Below are 18,417 nucleotides of genomic sequence, written 5' to 3' on the forward strand. Positions count from 1 at the left end.
AGCAAGTGTGTCTCAAAGTGAGGTCTGGGGACTCAAGGGGCCTCCAGGAGGAACCGTCACTAAACAGGAACTGGACACATTTAATTAATTGCACCTACAGGATAATGTAATGATCAGAGGTGGTGATTCTTTCCAACTACATCCTCGCCTAGAGTTGAAACCGGCAGAAAAGATCAAGAGGGTCATATGTATTACACCATAACCAAACAGGGTCTGTGTTGGCTAATAATGTGTATCTATCTTCAGATGAAGGAGGTATCTTTATTTACCAAATTGTTCATTGGGTTTCCACATGTTGTTGGTTGACGTCTACTTTGTATATAAGACATTTAATACATGTCTGTCCTGAAAGAAGGACCCCTCCTCTGTTGCTCTTCTTTTCTTGCTTTTCTCCCTTTATTCCTGTTAAAATGATTTTTATGGGAGTTTTTCCATATCCAAATGGGGGTCTGATGAAGGAGAATGTATGTTATATAGTTTGTAAATCCCCCTTAGATAAATGTGTGATGTTGGGCTGTAGCCTATAATTGACTACACTTGAATTGAGTTGTTCTTTTTAATCTCTTTCAGAAAAACTGTTGACAAACTATTTACAGTTTAAATACTCATTTATGTCAAGCTCTGATCATGTCTTTAGACTACATCTCTACACAGTCAATTTCAAACTGGAAATTGATCAGTAATCAAGTATACTGATTTCCCACGTAACACCTTAGCATGAAAGATCTTATTTTCTGTGCATCAGATATTTAGGACAACAAAATAAGATAAACATAGTGAATTATCAGTTACTAAAGGCCACTGGTAATAAGGTCACCCTGAACGGCATCTGCTTCTATCACAAAACCTGGTAATTATAAGGAGATATTGATGGCTGCAAGTCAGCTGCCTAATGAATTCAGATATTGATCCAGCGACCGTGCCTTTTGACAATGACCCTGCCGTCTCCCGGCCCTCATTCAATAGCAATACAATGGGCTCCAGCTGTGAGATCAGCCATGCTGTATCAGCAAAACACCCATCCATTGGTACAGGTAAACACAGTCGTCACATTCAGAACAGGAACTGTGTTTTGCCTTCCAAAAAATATTATATAATTCATATTCTCAACAATATCTATGAATCATTGTGTAGTGAGTTTAAGGGATTGCTGCCATATACAAGCACCTCCACACTTCAATATCCAATCAAATGAGGAGAGCGGAGTGTAATTATGTATTGATTAGAACTAACTATTGATTTAATCATTCAAAGCCTTATAGTTTTAATTCAAGACTTAAAACCAATGCTGAGGTTAATAGCATCCTCTAATGTGTTTACTCAATAGTTTATATTTTAAATTGTTGTATTAATGATTCTATATCCAGGAGAAAGAACTGCATCTAATATTATGTATTTAATTGCCCCTTTATTTAAAAGGAAACACTTATGTTGTAGTTTATTAGTCATGGATGGTTATTAACAAGTTCAGGCAAGTTAATGACGTGCATCTGTTGGCATAAATAAAAAGAAAGAAGCTATCTTAGAGATAGAATATTTTCTTACTTTGGACACAAACTTTCTTTTTCTTCCTCATAAAACCTCAACTGATGATTTTAGTTGTGAAAAGAATAAAAAGATGTAGGTGGCAAAAATAAACAACACAAGTTATCTGTATTGCTGCCTCACATTATCTATACATTCTCTGGTTATTGATATGTTGTATACAAACAGGAAACACAACCAGTATTGCTTGGGAAATCTGTCGACTCACATTGCCAAATATTGTTGTGTAGGTGGAGGTTACCTGCTGGGCTCCACATGTCTTAAGGTTAGGCTGTTGGGCCATGATCAATAGGGTTAAGGTCATTAACATGTCATGAATATCATGAGGCCCTGGGAAAGCAGAGCAGAGGACCAGCGAACTGGGCTCCGATTGGCTGGAGCGTGTCTCTAGGAGAGGCCACCCCCCACTGACCTAAGAGGTCATTTGAAGAGCAGATGACCTCTAACCTCATGCCAAGAGAGTGATGGAAAGGTTTGCATAGACTGATCAAATATTAAAAGTGTGTGGTGTTTGATAAACAACAAATAAACATCAGTATTAGTTTGTAAAAATCAATACCATCACATCTTAAAATGAGGTCAGTCTAATCCAACTAGATTTCCTTCTTAAAATCTTGACATTACCCAGTGACGTTTAAACAGTACTGGCAATTCCTAAAATAGGAATTGTTTAGCTAATAAATCATCCAATTCAACTATTAATTATGGTTATCTTTAAACTACAATGACTACTAAGTCCTGTAAGGTTACTTTCTCTCATGCTTTGAAGCATCTTTTTATTTACTGCAATAAAATACAAAATCATCAGCACATAAACACACAAGAACATTCTTTAAAAAAGTTTATTGGCTTTTAAAACCACTTTAAAAATCTCACCAGTGAGTACTTTCCATTGAAAAAAGAAACAACGCGTTTGCAATATTAACAAGCTACTGTACATTAAGCAGTACACCAGACAACACCACAGAGGAGGGTTTTTTTTTTCTACTGGTAGAAATGGACAAGATAGTCAAACAGAGTTGGTTCTGGGTCAGTCAAAGGTAAATAATCAGAGTCACTGCTTGATGGAGCTCCTGTACTCATAAGGAGGTGCATTTCCTTCATTCAAATTGAAATATCAGTGCCTTATTGTTAAAGAAAGAATCACGGGAAAATGTTAAATTTCTTCACAAATGCATTTTGCAAAATAGGAATATGTAAAATCAACAGAAAACAGTCATCAACATAACATAGAGAACAACATTAACTTAGTAAACAGCACACAATAAAAGTAATGTAACTCATGAAACTAGCACTGCCAGTCTGGTTAACAGAACCTGCCCAAATCACAGAAGACAGTGGTTACCAAGAATACAAAGTACAACAGAAGTCATCACACATGCGTGCGTACAATCATTTATCAACATAATGAGCACGTAGGTTTTAAAAGGTTATTTTACTTTTTTTCCCTCAATGCTTTATATTCTCATGTATGAGAATGAGTAAGAAATGTGTATCTCACTGAGATTAATGCACATTTTGCTACAAGACAATTAGTCATTTTCTGACAGTTAATTTCCCTACTCATCTCGTCATAAAAAATATTTTTTTTTCTTTTTTTTGTGGGCATCCATCATTACATTTGTCCATAAAGATGTGGCAAAGCCATGTGTCATAAAAATTTAGTGCAATAATGTGAACCTCCAAAGTTTGTTGAAACATGAGTAATCATTTTTTTTTTCCAGTGTCTGCTGAAAGGCTTTGAGCACAATGTCTGTCACAGAGATGTTTGCAACCAGCTAACAGTATCACAACTTTTTTTCTCAATATACCATGCTATTGATCCTGCTCAAAGCACACATCACTTCTGCAACTGCAGAGACCTATTATCTTTGAATAGAAAACAAGTAAAAGAAAATCAGCAAGCGAGACCAGACAGCATTACTTTTACGACACATTGAGCCAGAAATGTAACACACAACATACAGTATCTTGCCGACTATAGATCTGTTAAGCTTTTTTTTTCTTTTGAATGGCACATACTTGGCTAGAATAATGGCCATAATATAGTGTCTTGATACATCAAATCTCTATGTATCTATCCTATTTACAGATGGAGCTTAAACATGACTTATACAACATTGACAATAGCCAAAAACTCAAGCAAGCATCCTACTGTATCACATAGCCTACCTGGCTAGCAGTGATGGTTTCAACATGCTTTCAGGTCCATGGTTACCTATAAAACATAGGACAGTGACCATTTCACAAATTTACATACTGTACATAAGATTTACGCAACTTAACCCTTTTCCTCAAATGCAATAAAACTATTTTATATCTCCGAGGCTGCCCATTTCTCGCTGTTGTTAATGTTTACTAGGAGTGTCTCTATGTGTAATAATCTCATATGTTATTCAAACAGAGCATCTTTGGTATGGAAATAAGGCTGGATTCTCCACAAACATAATTTAATTTCCTCTTGATCCCAAGATGACATCAAAACATAAATGTCAGCCTCTAGCTTTCTACGTAACTAAGCCTTCTCCATACCATTGATATTCTTATCCAACCTGGGAGTATAGCATGCCAAAAAAAATCTCATGACTGAAAGTGTGCCTGCCATGGTTTATGGACAGCATATCAAATTCCTCTAAATCCATTACTAATAAGGGCACACACAGTGTAGTCGTTAGCCTATACAATACGCATCTATATTGTAACACTGCAAAAGAAAAACAATAAGAAAGAGTACAGCTGCCTTGATATGATGAAGCTCTGGATGGATCAGAAGATTCTTAACATTATACTATATACAGTCTCTCTACAGATGGCATAAGGCCTTGGACTTTGGGAATAAGGCAGCCAGTTGTTGATTCCTTTCGATGTATCGTCCACAAAGTGGCCTGAATTCCCATCTTCTCCCTACTGATTCATCTACTCCCTTTATAAGATATTAAACAGTACAAGAAGTATAGGCTTTAAGAAAATTTCACTCTTGGACAATGCTCAGATGTAAATCAGTTCTCCACTGATTTGGTATATGATAAAGTATAAAGATTATGTCATAAATTCAGCACCTGGCAGCATAAGATGCTACCCTTTTTTTTTTTTATATTCCGATATGGCAGGCAAATGTACTACAACTATTATGTGCATATACTACAATCCCAATATTGTCTCCATTTGGTTGAACTTGAACTGCACACACTGAAAATAGTATACAACAGCATAGGTTTTTTGGTCTATTGTGCCAAATTTCATATCCATCTTTCTTTCATTAAATGTCCGTTAAATACAAATATTGCATTATTGATTGGTTATAACATGGAAGATTATGTTTCTCTTAATGTCCTTACCATACAAACCTGTTCTGTGTAAGTGCATGCTGCCACCAAGTACTCACACTTTATACTTGAAATGCTTACATTTCTAATTTTAGATGTGGGAGAAAAGTGGTTAAGTACTGAAACTGTGGGTGACAAATAAAAAAAGGAGAGAAGTAACTAAAGGTCAGTAGGAGAGATTTTCTGGTAAGCCTGGCACTTTTAACAGAACAAATGGCAAAGTCCAGATAAATCCCAACAAACTATAGTTTAAAAACAGATAAAAACACACCAAACAAACGACGGAAAACAGAAATCATACAGAGTAAAAGATAACATTAGCCCAGCATCTCTACTGAAGTAGGCTGGTCTTTGCTTTCTAGCCAGTCAAAACCAGAGTTCACAGTATCACTGCATATCTGCTGAAAAAGCGGGTCGTTCTTCAGTTCTTCCAGTGTTGAGTCTTCATATTGTTCCTGCTGTTGATTTGGATCAAACAGCAGGTTGGTGTCCAACGTGTTAAGGTCAGTGATGCTACTGGACAGATCTGAGGTCAGTCTGATGTCGTTTGAGAAGTCAGACGCCACAGCGTTGAGCTCGGAAGCTACCTGACCCACCAACTGGGAACTGGGATTGAGGCCATCATCTCCCAACAAGTCCTTGACAGTGTTGTTGAAATCTAGCTGTTGTTGCTCATCCTCCACCTCCTGCTGTTGTGTGCTCTGGAGGAGGAGCTGTGATTGTGTCTGCACAGGATTCTCCTGGAGCTGCTGCTGGTCTTGCTCACCAGGACCCACTTGTGCTTGGCTGTCCACAGTGGAGAAACTCACCTGTTCTCCACTGTCAGTGGTAAGGTAGTCATGCTGCTGGAGCTCAAAAGCAGCAGGGCTGGAGCTAACAGGCAGCTGAGTCTGGTGAGCAGTTCCTCCAGCAAAGCCAGGTGTGGTCTCAAGGATCTGTGTGAGGTTCATACGGGCTGTGTAGTTAGAGGGGAGGTTGTTTATACCCAGGCCACGGACAGAATCATCCCCATCAGCTTCCATCTTGCTGAGAAGAACATTGGTGATTTTGGCGGTGTTACACTGACCCTGCACAGGCAGCATCTCGCTCTGCATCATGATGTTCAGGGGTACAGATTGGCTACGCTGGACCATGCTGTTGACAGAGCCGACCGCCTGGCTGTTGGACAGGATGCTGAGCACCTCGGAGGTGATGGAGGAGTTAAAGGGTGAAACCACAGTGCGGGTGGTGGTGGTGGTGGTGGTGGTATTTGTGGTGGCAGTCGGAGGGCCGGTGTTGCCACTGAAATTTCTCTGGCGCACTGCAGGACTGACACTACGGCAACGGAAAGTACTGGATGCAGATGAGGCTGATGCCTTGTTGTCTAACGGTGCAGGCACAGCAAAGCTCTCCTGTTTAGTGGGAGTAGTTACACATGTTAGCTGCTGCTGCTGTTGCTGTACTGGGGAAATAGGAGTCAAACGGCCAAAGTGAGAAGTATCCTGTCTCGACTGGGCCTGAAATGATTGGCCAGGAATTGCAAAGGCATGTGGCTTACGAAACTGGTCATCTACCAGGTCTTGGTAGCTGGGCAGAATGCCAATGCTATGGTTGGGCAAAGGACCTGCGGAGTTGCTGTTGTAACGGTTGTTGATCCATTCCAGTTTAGCCTTGTCAGGGTGTGTCGCCATTGGCCTCTGCATGGGCTTAACAGGGCTGCTGGAGACAATACTGGCGTCATGATAACCTGTGATGCTTGAGTTAATAGGAGTGAATGCAAAAGGGTTCCTGCACTCCACTGGGCTTGGGGGTACGCTGCTGCTGCAGTTGGACAGCGGTGTGCTGATGGGGGTGTGGCGACCCATGGTTCCATCCACAGGGGTGATGGGAGCCATGCGGGAGCAGGGGCTCTCTCTGGTCATGCTGTGCCCAAGCGTCATTTCAGAGGTGGGGGTGGGGGTCGGAGTTGGAGTCGGTGTTGGAGTGGGAGTTTGGACTGGAGTGGTACTGCTGTGGGCCGAGTGAAAGAAGTTAGTGCCTGCCTGGTGAGCATTTAGGATAGAGCCTTGACTGCTGGCTGACTGGCCTTGTAAAGACACATCAACGCAGCTACTAAACAGACCCTTCAGCTTCATCTGCTCCTCCATTTGGACTAGCTCCTCCACGATGCTGTCCTGGGTCATGTCATCGTCATTGAACGGAAAGTAGTCCATGTTAGGCTGAGAACCTGCAAAGTCAACCATCTCCTGCGTGAGGGTGAGCTGGCCTGAGGCCTCGGAGGGTTGAGCTATAAGGGAAAGTTGGTCAGTAGGGGCTTGTTTGTGTTCTGCTGGTATCTGCTGCGCAAATGCCTGCTTCCGAAGCTCATCAAGCTGTCCCTCCTCCCATATTGTGCTCTTTAAGTCAATCATCACAGAGGATTCGTGTGCTCCTGAGTTGGCCACTATGGCATGAGGGTTCCCAGTGATCTGCCGTAGCAACGCCTGATCTGACGTGCTTGTGACAGTGATGAGAGAATGGTCTCCACGTTTCAACACCAAGGCCTGGGGTTTGACAACAGTCAGGGAGCCCTCAGTGTGAATTATGGGTGAGTCAGAAAGTGCAAGGATCTGTGTGGGCCCGATAGAGGTGTGTTTCACAGTCACCTTGCAGGGGGCACTCTCTGGTCTGGCAGGGGTTCCCGGTCTGGGGATCCTCTTCAATGAAGCACTGATTCCATGTTTGGGATTGTCAATTATAGTGAGAGGCTGCTGGGAGATAAACACCCTCTTCACAGGAATCACATGGGACTCCCCGCCTGTGCGCTTCCTGGGGCTCTTCGCATCTAGGCAGGGATCCTTCGATGTTGGGGTAATAGCGGAGGAGCCATTGAATGATGTGTTGCCATTGAAGTTCTGATTATCAACAGTCAAGTACAAAGTACTGTCATGGCAGTTACTGTTATTGCTGTCCTGAATCCCAGCTACAGCTATCGAGATGGGAGTGGATGTGTGATCACTTTTTATCCTTACCCCTTTGTCTGTTCCAGGAGAACACTTTATCAGGAAGCTTGGCTCACTCGCAGCCCTGAACTTAGCCATTTTCTCCTCTTTTGCACCAAAAGCAGTTCTCTCTGTGCCATGGATGGGGTTATTGTCATTTCCAGCTTCAGACATCACTTTGGTGTCAGCGGAGAGGATTGTGGTAGCGATTAGGGCACTGGGTCTGATCACAGGACTATGAGAGCTCCCACCGTGTAGGTGCTGGGAGTCGTCCAAAGCAGCTATTGTATTTATTCCCGCCGAGGCAGGACGCACGGTTGTGCTGCTGCTGCTGGGAGCCAGAGCAATAGCCGTCATCTTCACCATGTTGACGTGGGGAGTTGGCATCACAGTTTTTATGGGGCTGTTGGTGATGAGCAGGGTAGGGGGCGAGCGCAGCGTGATGGCACTGGTGGCAGAGGGCTTCGGCAGAATTTGTGCGTACCGTGTACCGTGTCGTGCCAGCCGGTCACCCACAGGACTAGCTGAAATATTCTGGGGATGTTTTGGGGACTGTTTAAGAGATTGAGTGACCACTTGGAAGTTCACAGGCAACACTTTCCCCTCTGCTGTCCCGATAGGGCTGGGTGAGGTCATCAACTGCCTGCCTCTCTGTACCTAGGAGAAGAAAAGTGAGAATATATAATTAAATTTAGAAACATTTGTCAATAACATGTCTGAGCATAATTAGTGGGTAAAGATGTCAGCCACATACCGTGACTGGGCTGGGGACAGCTGATACCACGATGCCTATGGTGGGCTGAGGGGACAGCAGTGCGGGGCTGCCACAGGCGATGGTGGGGCCGGGGGTACAGGTCTCTGTTCTCTTGATCTGGGCCTCGCTGGGCAGGGGTGAGTGGAGCTTCTGCTCTTGCTGCTTCTTCTGGATCTTGCGCTGCAGTTGCTGCTTTGCATCAATAGAAGGAGAGGGCAGGGTCTTCACCTGTGGCTGGAAAGAGTTTGCCTCAGCTGTTGGCACAAACGCAGAGGCTGGAGTTGGTGTCTTCATTCCTGTCAAGACAAGAAATAAAATCAAAGAATTATGATTAGCACGGATCAGAGCAAAATACTTCAAACCAGACTCGGCCAATAGCAACAGATTCAATAGTTCTTGACTTGCAGTTACACATATAAGCAAGGAAAGAATCATTATTATCAACCCCACCTAGACCAAGCTCAAATCCTGGGGGGACAGGGGCTTCTCCATCGCTGCTCAAACCATCAGAGACTCCTCCTCACTCACCACATTCAAAACTTCACTTAAGACTCACCTGTTCAACACTGCCTTCAAACACTGACCGTCTCTTCTGCTTATTCTCCCCTCCCCTCTCTCTCTTGTTCCTTTATATATTTATTTGTGTCGCTCACTCTGTCAAGCGTCTTTGAGTTACAAGAAAAGCGCTATACAAGTCTAATGTATTATTATTACTATTATTATTATTATTATATATTACCATTGTTAATGTTTAACCATATTGCCAAGCCCTAATTTCACCATTTATTTAAATGTCATTCTAATTTGTCAGCCAACCATTGAACGTGGTACATAAGATGGGTTTCTATCTTTTAATATCCATAACTTTGTTTTGGAGCAGGCCATTTCAGCCAGGTAATTATTATTATTCACTGATGGAGAATTTCCAATTTCCATTAAGACCTCATTCAAGAATGTGTAAGTGATGACAAAAAGACAACGTGATTTGTTGATGCCGCTCATTTTGAAGAAGCGTAAAATAATTGTTCCTTTAGAATTTAATCCGGTTTTAATTTGTGCCTAATGGCTGTCAGGCCGAGATGACTGTTGAGAGAACAATGGGCTACCTTTTCATAATGTACTCAGTATGATAATACATTTTCCTTGAATTCATCATTTATTTCAAACATCTTTCAAATCTAAAGAGTACACAGTGAGCGAGGCGCAAACCTGCAGAAGTATATGCAATATAAGTCCACTGAAGTGAATGAACATTACTAACATTGTCTAAGTTTATTACTGCTTAAATGCCATCATGAGGGTGGTTAACATGAGACAGCTGATTTGAATTGAAGTCATTTTCAGCACCATGGACAGCTGACAACGGGGTGTAGTTTTGGGAAACACGTGTAGCATCACATTAGGAACACGCTTTTTAACCTTTAGTTAGTTATAAGGCACAAAATCACAAATGTAAACACCAAATGCTGTAAACAATAAACATTACACACACACAAGGACATCTTTACCTGTGGGTGTTCCGGTCATAACAGTGAGTGCAGCCATGGACTTAGTACCAATGTAGTGGCTATTGAGCAGGAAGCGGGCCAGGTCCTCCACGTGGTCAAACTGACGACTCAGGACCTTTTGGGCCCACTCACACACCAGTCCACAGGCTGCAGATCTCATTTCATCCTCAGCGCTCGGGGACTGGCCCGACGGCTCCATCAGCTCACACTACAGAAGAGAGCAGCAGGTGGATGAGCATCAGACCACTTTAAAAGACTAGACTTTACTGTAGGTTTGTTTTGCAGTGTAACTTACCCCATCATTAGATTTCTGCAGATCCAGGTTGGGCAAGGACGGCATGTGAACAAACGCTTTCTTCCTTAACCCACTATAACAGTATGTGAGATGGAGTTAAGGTGTCTGAAACATAATACTTCTGGTATTAGAATTGTATATAATATGCTGGTTTTTGTTCGTTATTTTGTGCGTAATGGCACAACTGACAACTATTAGCAGAGTTTTTTTGTGGATATTTGAATGAATTTCAAACGAACACCAGGCAAAAAGGGACCAAGAGCTTCTAAACTGCATTTAAAGCTGGAATTTTAAGATTTCTATAGACGATACGTGGCATCAATTTAGAAACTAGCAGAAGAAATACATAATCTGCCTTTTTTTAAATCTTGGCACCTGAATGGCACCACTACATGTCTGCAACCGACAAACAGCATCAACTAACCTCATCACAGTGTGTAGGCAGAATAAAGCACTGACAAAATCAAAGGAAGACTTTGCTGACAGGTTCATCAGAATGAAAGGATATTTGGATTTGCCCCTCATGCCCAGTCGACGTGCCTTCATGTTGGGAAAGACATTCTTCATGATCTTTCCAAAGTCTGCTGCACTCAGTGGATTGTAGCCGAGATTGTCACAATAGCTCCTGCAAGAGAAGAGAATCCTCCATAAGATAAAAAGTGAAATACACATCGTTGTTAGTCCCCTTTTCTGTTCCGCTGACCCCGCAGTGAGGTCACACACTCACTTGTATTCATCATACACCTCTTGCTTTGGGAGGGAAGTCTCTGGGTGCTCTTCTAGGTGATTCCGTATCCAGTTGAACGCATACATCTGTTGAGTACGGCTTGACGACATGGAACTCTGATCACTGAAATTGGTACAGAAGAAAAATAAACCTAGTGAGACAGTCCTTGATTTTTATGCATCATTTCTTGTTAATACAGAAACTTTAATACCATAATCCAGGAGTGGAGGACCCCCTCTCATTCTCAGTCCAAATGGGCAGAATTTGGGGGTTGGGGTGATGAATAGATATGGGGAAACAAATGAAACACAGACAGCTAGGTATAGCAAAAGTCTCCATAGATCAGTGGATTGCTTCATTATGATAATCAATCATACAGCTGAAAAATGAATAATAAAAACAAACAACCCCACAAAAATGTCAAAAACTTGAAATTCAACGTCATTTTTATGAGCTAGCAGCTTAAACTGTGTGTGCGAAGTAGCCATTACATAGTGACAAGCAATGAGACAAGAGAGCCAGTAATGTAATGAGAGCCATAACAAAGCAGCTGTAAGTGTGAGAGACAAATACAAAGTAAAGTGGAAAACTAGAAAAGCAAAGCGTGTGTGTCTGTGACATACCTTTTATCATTGCCACTGCTGGGACCAGAAGGCAACTTCAGGTAGAGGTAGAGTTTTTCGATGTCTGTAAACTTCTCAACATCTTGCTGTAAAGATAAAATTATCCCAAAAAAGAAAAACAATTATTCATATAATAAGTAAAAAAACAACAACAAACAGAATCTATAAATGTAAGATTCATGACAGTAATATGGACTAGAGAATAAAGACAAGATGGTGACATTGATCCAAAGACTCAAAATCTTATTTCAGGCAAATAGATAAATGTACGCAGAAAATAAAAACTTCTGATTCAGAATTTAGCGCTCATTTTAAAATGCTACACAGGTATGAGAGTTGCACTCAACCTCCTTACTCTTGATTCCACCCCAACTGCTTTTAAATTGGTTTCTAAGAATGGATTCATCTTACCTCTTTCCTTTTCTATTTGCCTCTTTGTTGCTATGGGAACCAATACTTGAATGAATGAGGTGAGAGCTGTCAGCCAATGAGCAGTGAATGAAAACGCTAGTTACTACACTCCATAGCTGCAAGCATAGAGTGAATTAGTCCTTCAATGCTTATACCGTTGTTGGATCTTTTAGCACCATCCCCTTAAATGTTGTCTTGGATTGTCTAAGATGACCTTTACACCTGGCATCAGGTCGTATACCGGTAACCTAGGCTACCTTAGAGATTCGATTTACATAATTAGATGTTCATTTACAAAATCACATGTCTCAGATAAGGGAGCCACCCAACAGCTACACGATGCAAGCACCACGTGTATATTGCAGGCTCCATTGCAATATACACGTGGCATATGTTAATTTTCAACAACACTAATACAAACAGACCTAACATTTAAATCCCAGTGTCCAAGGCTATAATATTGTATCGAATAGTGTGGTTTTAATTGTTCCTTTGTTAGTTAGATCCACACATTTCTTCCTTTTTTGAAGATTACATCCATACATGCAGGGAAAATGCTGCATTTATTATTAAATAAGTCAAATCATCAAGTTTTTTATTTTAGGCAACATAAGTATGACAATATATTTTGGATTTGATGTTTATATCGATGCACAGAATGTTTTTTCTTTATATTCAAAGCTTCAATTGGTGGTTTTTCGAATTAAGCTTTGAATATCTGTCGTCAAATTTTATGATGTCATATAAAAATATATATTTTTGACCACAGTGAAAAGGATGAAGAAGAAGAAGCTGCGCAGCATTGAAATGTTGATTTAGAAACTGAATGTCAACGTTATGAAAGAAGCTATTTGGAAGAGCCCTAATTGAAATACATATTTGTCAGTTATTCACTGGATGAGCCAATAACAGCCATGGTTTTACAATGAAATGTCCTGAAACATATATCATTATGTTTATATACATAAGATTAAATATAGGGTGATAGAAGATGTGTCAATTTCACCCACCACTATACATTATTACTGTAAGTGTGTGTACATTATTGTACAGTGCTGCTGATATTTACCCTACAACAATATTTAGACACAATCTTTTCTTCCCATCTGAAACGGCCTTCATCAACATGGCCTGGGATCCCCGATGACACAGTCCCATCATGTCCCTTACACTACACGTTACCTTCCTCACATCTGTCTATATGCGTTACATTAACAAACATCTTTGGGACTATATTTCTGTACTTGGTACTGTGAACCATTGCAAATTCCTTGGACAATTATGCACATTTCTGCACAAACCTACCGCATTTAAAAACGGCACAGCTCTTATATTGTAATAGGTACATTGTACACATATTTAACAGCATTTTTATTGGAATTGTTTTCTATTCTTTACTTTTCTTGATTTTTGCAATACTTGCTTTTAATTTCAATTAAATGTTCTCTTACTATGTTATGCACCAATAAATCAAAGCAAATTCCTTGTATGTGAAAACCTACTTGCATAAATGTGATTCTGATCCACATGTAAAACACATATTATTACCAGATGTAAAGCAGCGCTTTTATTTGCCCCAGTGTGACGTGTTGTGTCAAACAGTGTCGATGTGTAAGCATCTGAATGCTTGTAAACACATTGAAAGGGACTAAACCTGCCAGCGGTAATCTGTCAAACACCAGACAGATTAGTTGAAATTAAAATTAAAACTGTCCCGTCTGTATTTTCTATTAGTAACAAAACATTTACAAAGCTTTATCAAGTAGCTTTGATGTCACCGACATGGCTTTGTTGCTGAGAACAAGGTGTGGGCTACTTCAGCTCATAAATCCACCACAGAATGTGCAGATATCAATATCAATATTTCTTGTATCTATTGCTGTGATGTACATATTAGGTAAGCATGGTTCCAGTTGAGTCATTTATATATAGTAGAACAACTAAGCATGAAACACTTTTATATAATTCTTTATTTACTAAAGCTAAGCTGCACACATGCTCCACCAACAAACAGTTACATGGGACGTTGTGATGATAAGGGGATGGTAGAGTGATAGGATACTCACCAATATGCTGTCCACTTTTGATTGTACAGATTTGCTACAATGAGAAAGAGAGCAAATGACAGAAATGTGAATAAATATGACGTAGACTAAAAATGTAATTGATACATGCCGGTTTTATTTCAACTAAGTTTTTTCCCCCCCCCTACTTCTGTTGACCTGTTTTTCTTTGTATGGTATAAAGTATGATAAGAACGAGTCTTTATCATTTCTCATCTACCGCTGTAGTTTTTGAATATTTTTCTAAATATGCTAAATTATAATACACAATCGGACGTGTTGAAAAATGTGCTGCATCGCCATGCTGTAAAGAAATGAAATAAAGACAACACAGCATTTGTATTATCTATTATCTACTCAGATATGAAGATATGCGGTGGCTTTGAAAAGTATTCAGACACTTTTTGCACACTTCATTGTGTTACAGATTTTATTCAAAATGGATTTAATGTTCTTTCAGGCCATCAATAAACAATATCAAAAATCTATTCAAAATCTAAATCTCTCATTTGCATAAGAATACACTCTTTATTCAGAAACAATTTTGACAGAAATAAAATTGGGGAGTGTGGGAACTGCCTTCGTCAGGTCTCTCCACAGATGTTTTTTTAGATTTCAAGTCCAGGCTTCAGTTGGTTCATTCATAACATTCAGACTTATCCCAAAGCCACACCTGACGGCGTTCTCTTGGCTGTCTGTTTGGGGGTTGTTGTCGTGCTGAATGGTAAACCTTCAGCCCCACTCTGTGTTTGTGTGCACCCTCGTTTACTTCAATGTCCCTTTTAAATAGCTGCATTCATTCTTCTCTCAGAGAAGCCCCCTCCACAGCATGGTGCTGCCTGCCGCCACTCTGCTTTAGTATCATTAGTGGTGTTATCCAGGTGATGTCATGAGTTGGATGACCAGCTCTAGGAAGAGTCCTGGTGGTTCCAAACTATTTCCATTTCTCAATGATGGAGCCGACTGTTTTTATTATATTTTTAACCCACATCACATGGCTGACACAGGTGTGTACCTGAAGTCCTCATTCACTACTCCCAATGGACCCTCGATAATTTATTGCAGAGTGAGCAGTAAATTGATCATCTTTAGCAGGTGTTGTGTCATTTTTGCTAATAATTGTATTTGGCGACACATGCTATGGACACAACATTTTTGACATCACACATTATGACTTGTCATGATAGTAAAAAAACCAGGTGCTCTATTTAAGTGTCCTAGCACACCATGACAGTGTGACGGTGAGCCAGCATGCACAATACCAGGACCCTGAAACTGAAGAGGCTACATGAAATTCCGCCATCATTGTTTTCATTATTTACACCTATGATTTTCCTACCGTGACCTGGTGAAATGTCGTCTGCATTTTTAGGCTCCTATACAGTATATTTCATGCATTTCAAATAAAAAATTGGACACAAATAATATGGTGTGAACTGAACAGTACTACTGCACCATAGTAGTTAATATGAGTTAATAGGGATTTCATTCACATCCCTAGAGGTATCTCAAGGATAATCAAAGCAGGTGCACCAAAGGATGCTCAGCAAAGACTCTGAATACTTATGTAAATGAGCAATTTCAGAAATGCTTGTTATATTAGCAAAACAAAACTCTAAAAGCATGTTTTCACTTTGTCATTATGGGCTATATTGTAAGCACATAAAAAAAGGAAAGACTAGGACAGCACTCTAATTTTACTGTTTAATATTGCCACACAGATGTGGCCTAGTCTTTCCTTTCTACATTAAGGATCCAGTTGAGTGCGTTTGTGTCTTAATTTGTAAGTACATGTAATCCATTTAAAATTACATCAATAAAGTGTGCAAAATACACAGAGTTTGAATTATTTCCAAAGCCACTGAAGAGTATATCACAACATCTGAGTAGATATAGACAATCAAATGTGACGTTAATGTAGGAAATACAACTGAAATAATTAAGTTTAAATAAATCCCAAAGCCTCTTTCGAAACTAAACATGTAAAAACTAAACAATTACTAGCAGAGTGTGTTGTATTGGTATTAGCAGCATTAAATCAGTGTGAGGCTGTCTCTCTGAGGAGCTGTCTGGTTTGACACCTGTCATCCTGAGCATCAGCACCACCGGTGGATTTGGTGTCATCTATCACATGGCCTCCTATGGCTCGATGCTAATGATTATAGCTACTACTGCTGTAAATAACCAAACGTAAACGTGTTATTAATGCATAAACAGGTAGCAGACAGCGTGTATTTCCTCGCTGTTATTGCATTTCCCGTTAAATATCTCCGGTTAGCACGGGAGCACTGGTGTTATTTTCAGCCGCTTTGTGCAGCACACAGCCTCCCTGCCTCTCCACAGCTAGATACGCTAATTATGAGGCTACTGCTAGCGAAAAGGACAGTGTGGCTGCTTGAGGATTATTTGCATCCTTACCAAATTGAATTCTTTATTTTGAACTGTAACGCGTTAGCCTCGGGCCCCTGGAGTCCTGGCACCAGCGCTGGAAGAGAGCCTAATCCCGAGGCAGGCTTCAGACCAGGTTGTTGTTGATCATCAGCCATCGCGATGGAGGGGTGGTGGGGGAGCTTTAACAAGTAGGCCTCATCCCCGGCTGTGCACTGCACCGGACCCACCGCTGCTGGAGCGGCTCAGTCAGCTAGGACAGCCCGCAGAATCCACCACAGCGCATGGCTACAAACACTGTGATCTGACCCTGGCAAAACACAAAACTAAACCAAAAAAAGCACCCGGGAATACAAAAGGCATTTCGCAGAGGTCTCTTCGCTGCCGCAAATAGCACGCCTGCAGCAGCCAGCAGCAGCTACAGACGAGCTGCTTGCGTAAAGTTGCACACAGGTAGCACGGACGAGACCGGAAGTACTCAGGGATTTTGCCATCAAAATAAAAGCATTAGATTTCCCATGTTTAAAGGATGGGAGCGTATCTATGTTCCAAGGTTGCTGTGCTCCCCAGCTCAATATCTTCCTAATATGACCTTTAAAAGGGTTTTATGTTCTCAGTAATGTTTTTCTCTAAGTAAAATGTCCAATGTATTTTGAACTGGGGCAACATAGAAATCCCCCAGCTACAGTTCATAACCTAGGTCTACTGATATTCTCCTTGAAACCGAAGTCCTCAAATTTGCTGGAGTAGACTTTATATCTGATTTGAAACATCAATCTTCCTTCATTCTTTTGCAATTTGAACTGTGAAGATGGCCCTTACCAATTTCTCACAATGAGGACCCTGGGAACATAGGGATGACCCCTAAATGATTGTTTCACATCTTTCAAGTCTGTCTTGAAAGGCTCCCACGTCCAGATGTACATTCAAATAGTTTTTGCATGCTGTAATCATTTCTGCTGTTCATACTAAAAGTTCCCTTCTTAACATGCTTGCAATAGGAAACTATAAAAGAAAACGCAATACTGCATATAGATGTAGCCTATATACAAAATACGATATGGAAGATGAAAACAAATATGGTCCAATATCAAAGTTATGCACGGGAAGGGAGGAGGTATACGTCAACAGAGCGTGGCAGTGACCTCGTACATTTTCATTCAGAAAAATGTAATTCTGTAAAAATATATATTTTTAGGTTTATCTAAAGTCATGAGTCTTGAGCATTCTGGGTAAATCAAATTAAGTATCTTCCAAAGTTACAGGGTCTTTTAGATTAGAATACCATCTTTGTGTTTCAGCAGACAGAGTTTGCTTGGTGATAGTAACACAAAGAAGGACATTTATACTAAAAACACTGGACAGGAGCAATGATTTACAGCCAGCATAAACTGTAAAACTACATTTCATTTTGCAATTCTATAAATCAAAATAATTGCCACATAGTGAACCTTGGGCACTGGGGACTGTCCCTGTAGTTATTTCACTGTAAGTCACTCTGGATAAGAGCATCTGCTAAATGATATACATAATTATAAAAGTGATTAACTCAATCCTTTGATTCACTGCAGGTCAGACCAGATAATCCCATTGACTATAAAGACCCTCAGGAACTAACTTCAAAATCAAAATGTTCAAATGATACCCTTTTTGTAAATAGAGATAAAAGATATAAGATAATAAAGATAATCATTCGTTGAAGTCCCATTTTAAACTGTAACTAGTAGGCCTATCCCCACTCCTATAAAAAAATGCGTTGATATAAATGCATCCTTGTTTTCCCTGTTAGTGTGCATGTCATTTTAACTGAGTTTTAA

The 18,417-nt window shown here is 40.5% G+C and overlaps 1 protein-coding gene across 3 annotated transcripts; it reads right to left on the reverse strand.

Moving 5' to 3' along the window:
• Positions 1-2,286: 2,286 nt before the first annotated feature.
• On the reverse strand, positions 2,287-16,997 carry rfx7b (regulatory factor X7b). 3 transcript variants are annotated; one of them, XM_029433638.1, is made up of 10 exons: positions 16,631-16,997; positions 14,216-14,249; positions 11,739-11,824; positions 11,327-11,365; positions 11,116-11,238; positions 10,897-11,013; positions 10,389-10,473; positions 10,094-10,301; positions 8,586-8,881; positions 2,287-8,488 (listed from the first exon to the last, which is right to left on the reverse strand). In XM_029433638.1, exons 1-10 carry the CDS (start codon positions 16,756-16,758, stop codon positions 5,189-5,191), a joined length of 4,416 nt encoding a protein of 1,471 aa, XP_029289498.1. In that variant the 5' UTR covers positions 16,759-16,997; the 3' UTR covers positions 2,287-5,188. The 3 variants fall into 3 exon arrangements, with proteins under 3 accessions (XP_029289498.1, XP_029289499.1, XP_029289500.1); XM_029433639.1 differs by lacking the exon at positions 11,327-11,365; XM_029433640.1 differs by lacking the exons at positions 14,216-14,249; positions 16,631-16,997 and having other exon boundaries at positions 11,327-11,494; positions 11,739-11,806.
• Between the last annotated feature and the right edge of the window lie 1,420 nt (positions 16,998-18,417).

Source organism: Cottoperca gobio, chromosome 6 (assembly GCF_900634415.1).
Source record: "Cottoperca gobio chromosome 6, fCotGob3.1, whole genome shotgun sequence".
NCBI lineage: Eukaryota > Metazoa > Chordata > Actinopteri > Perciformes > Bovichtidae > Cottoperca > Cottoperca gobio.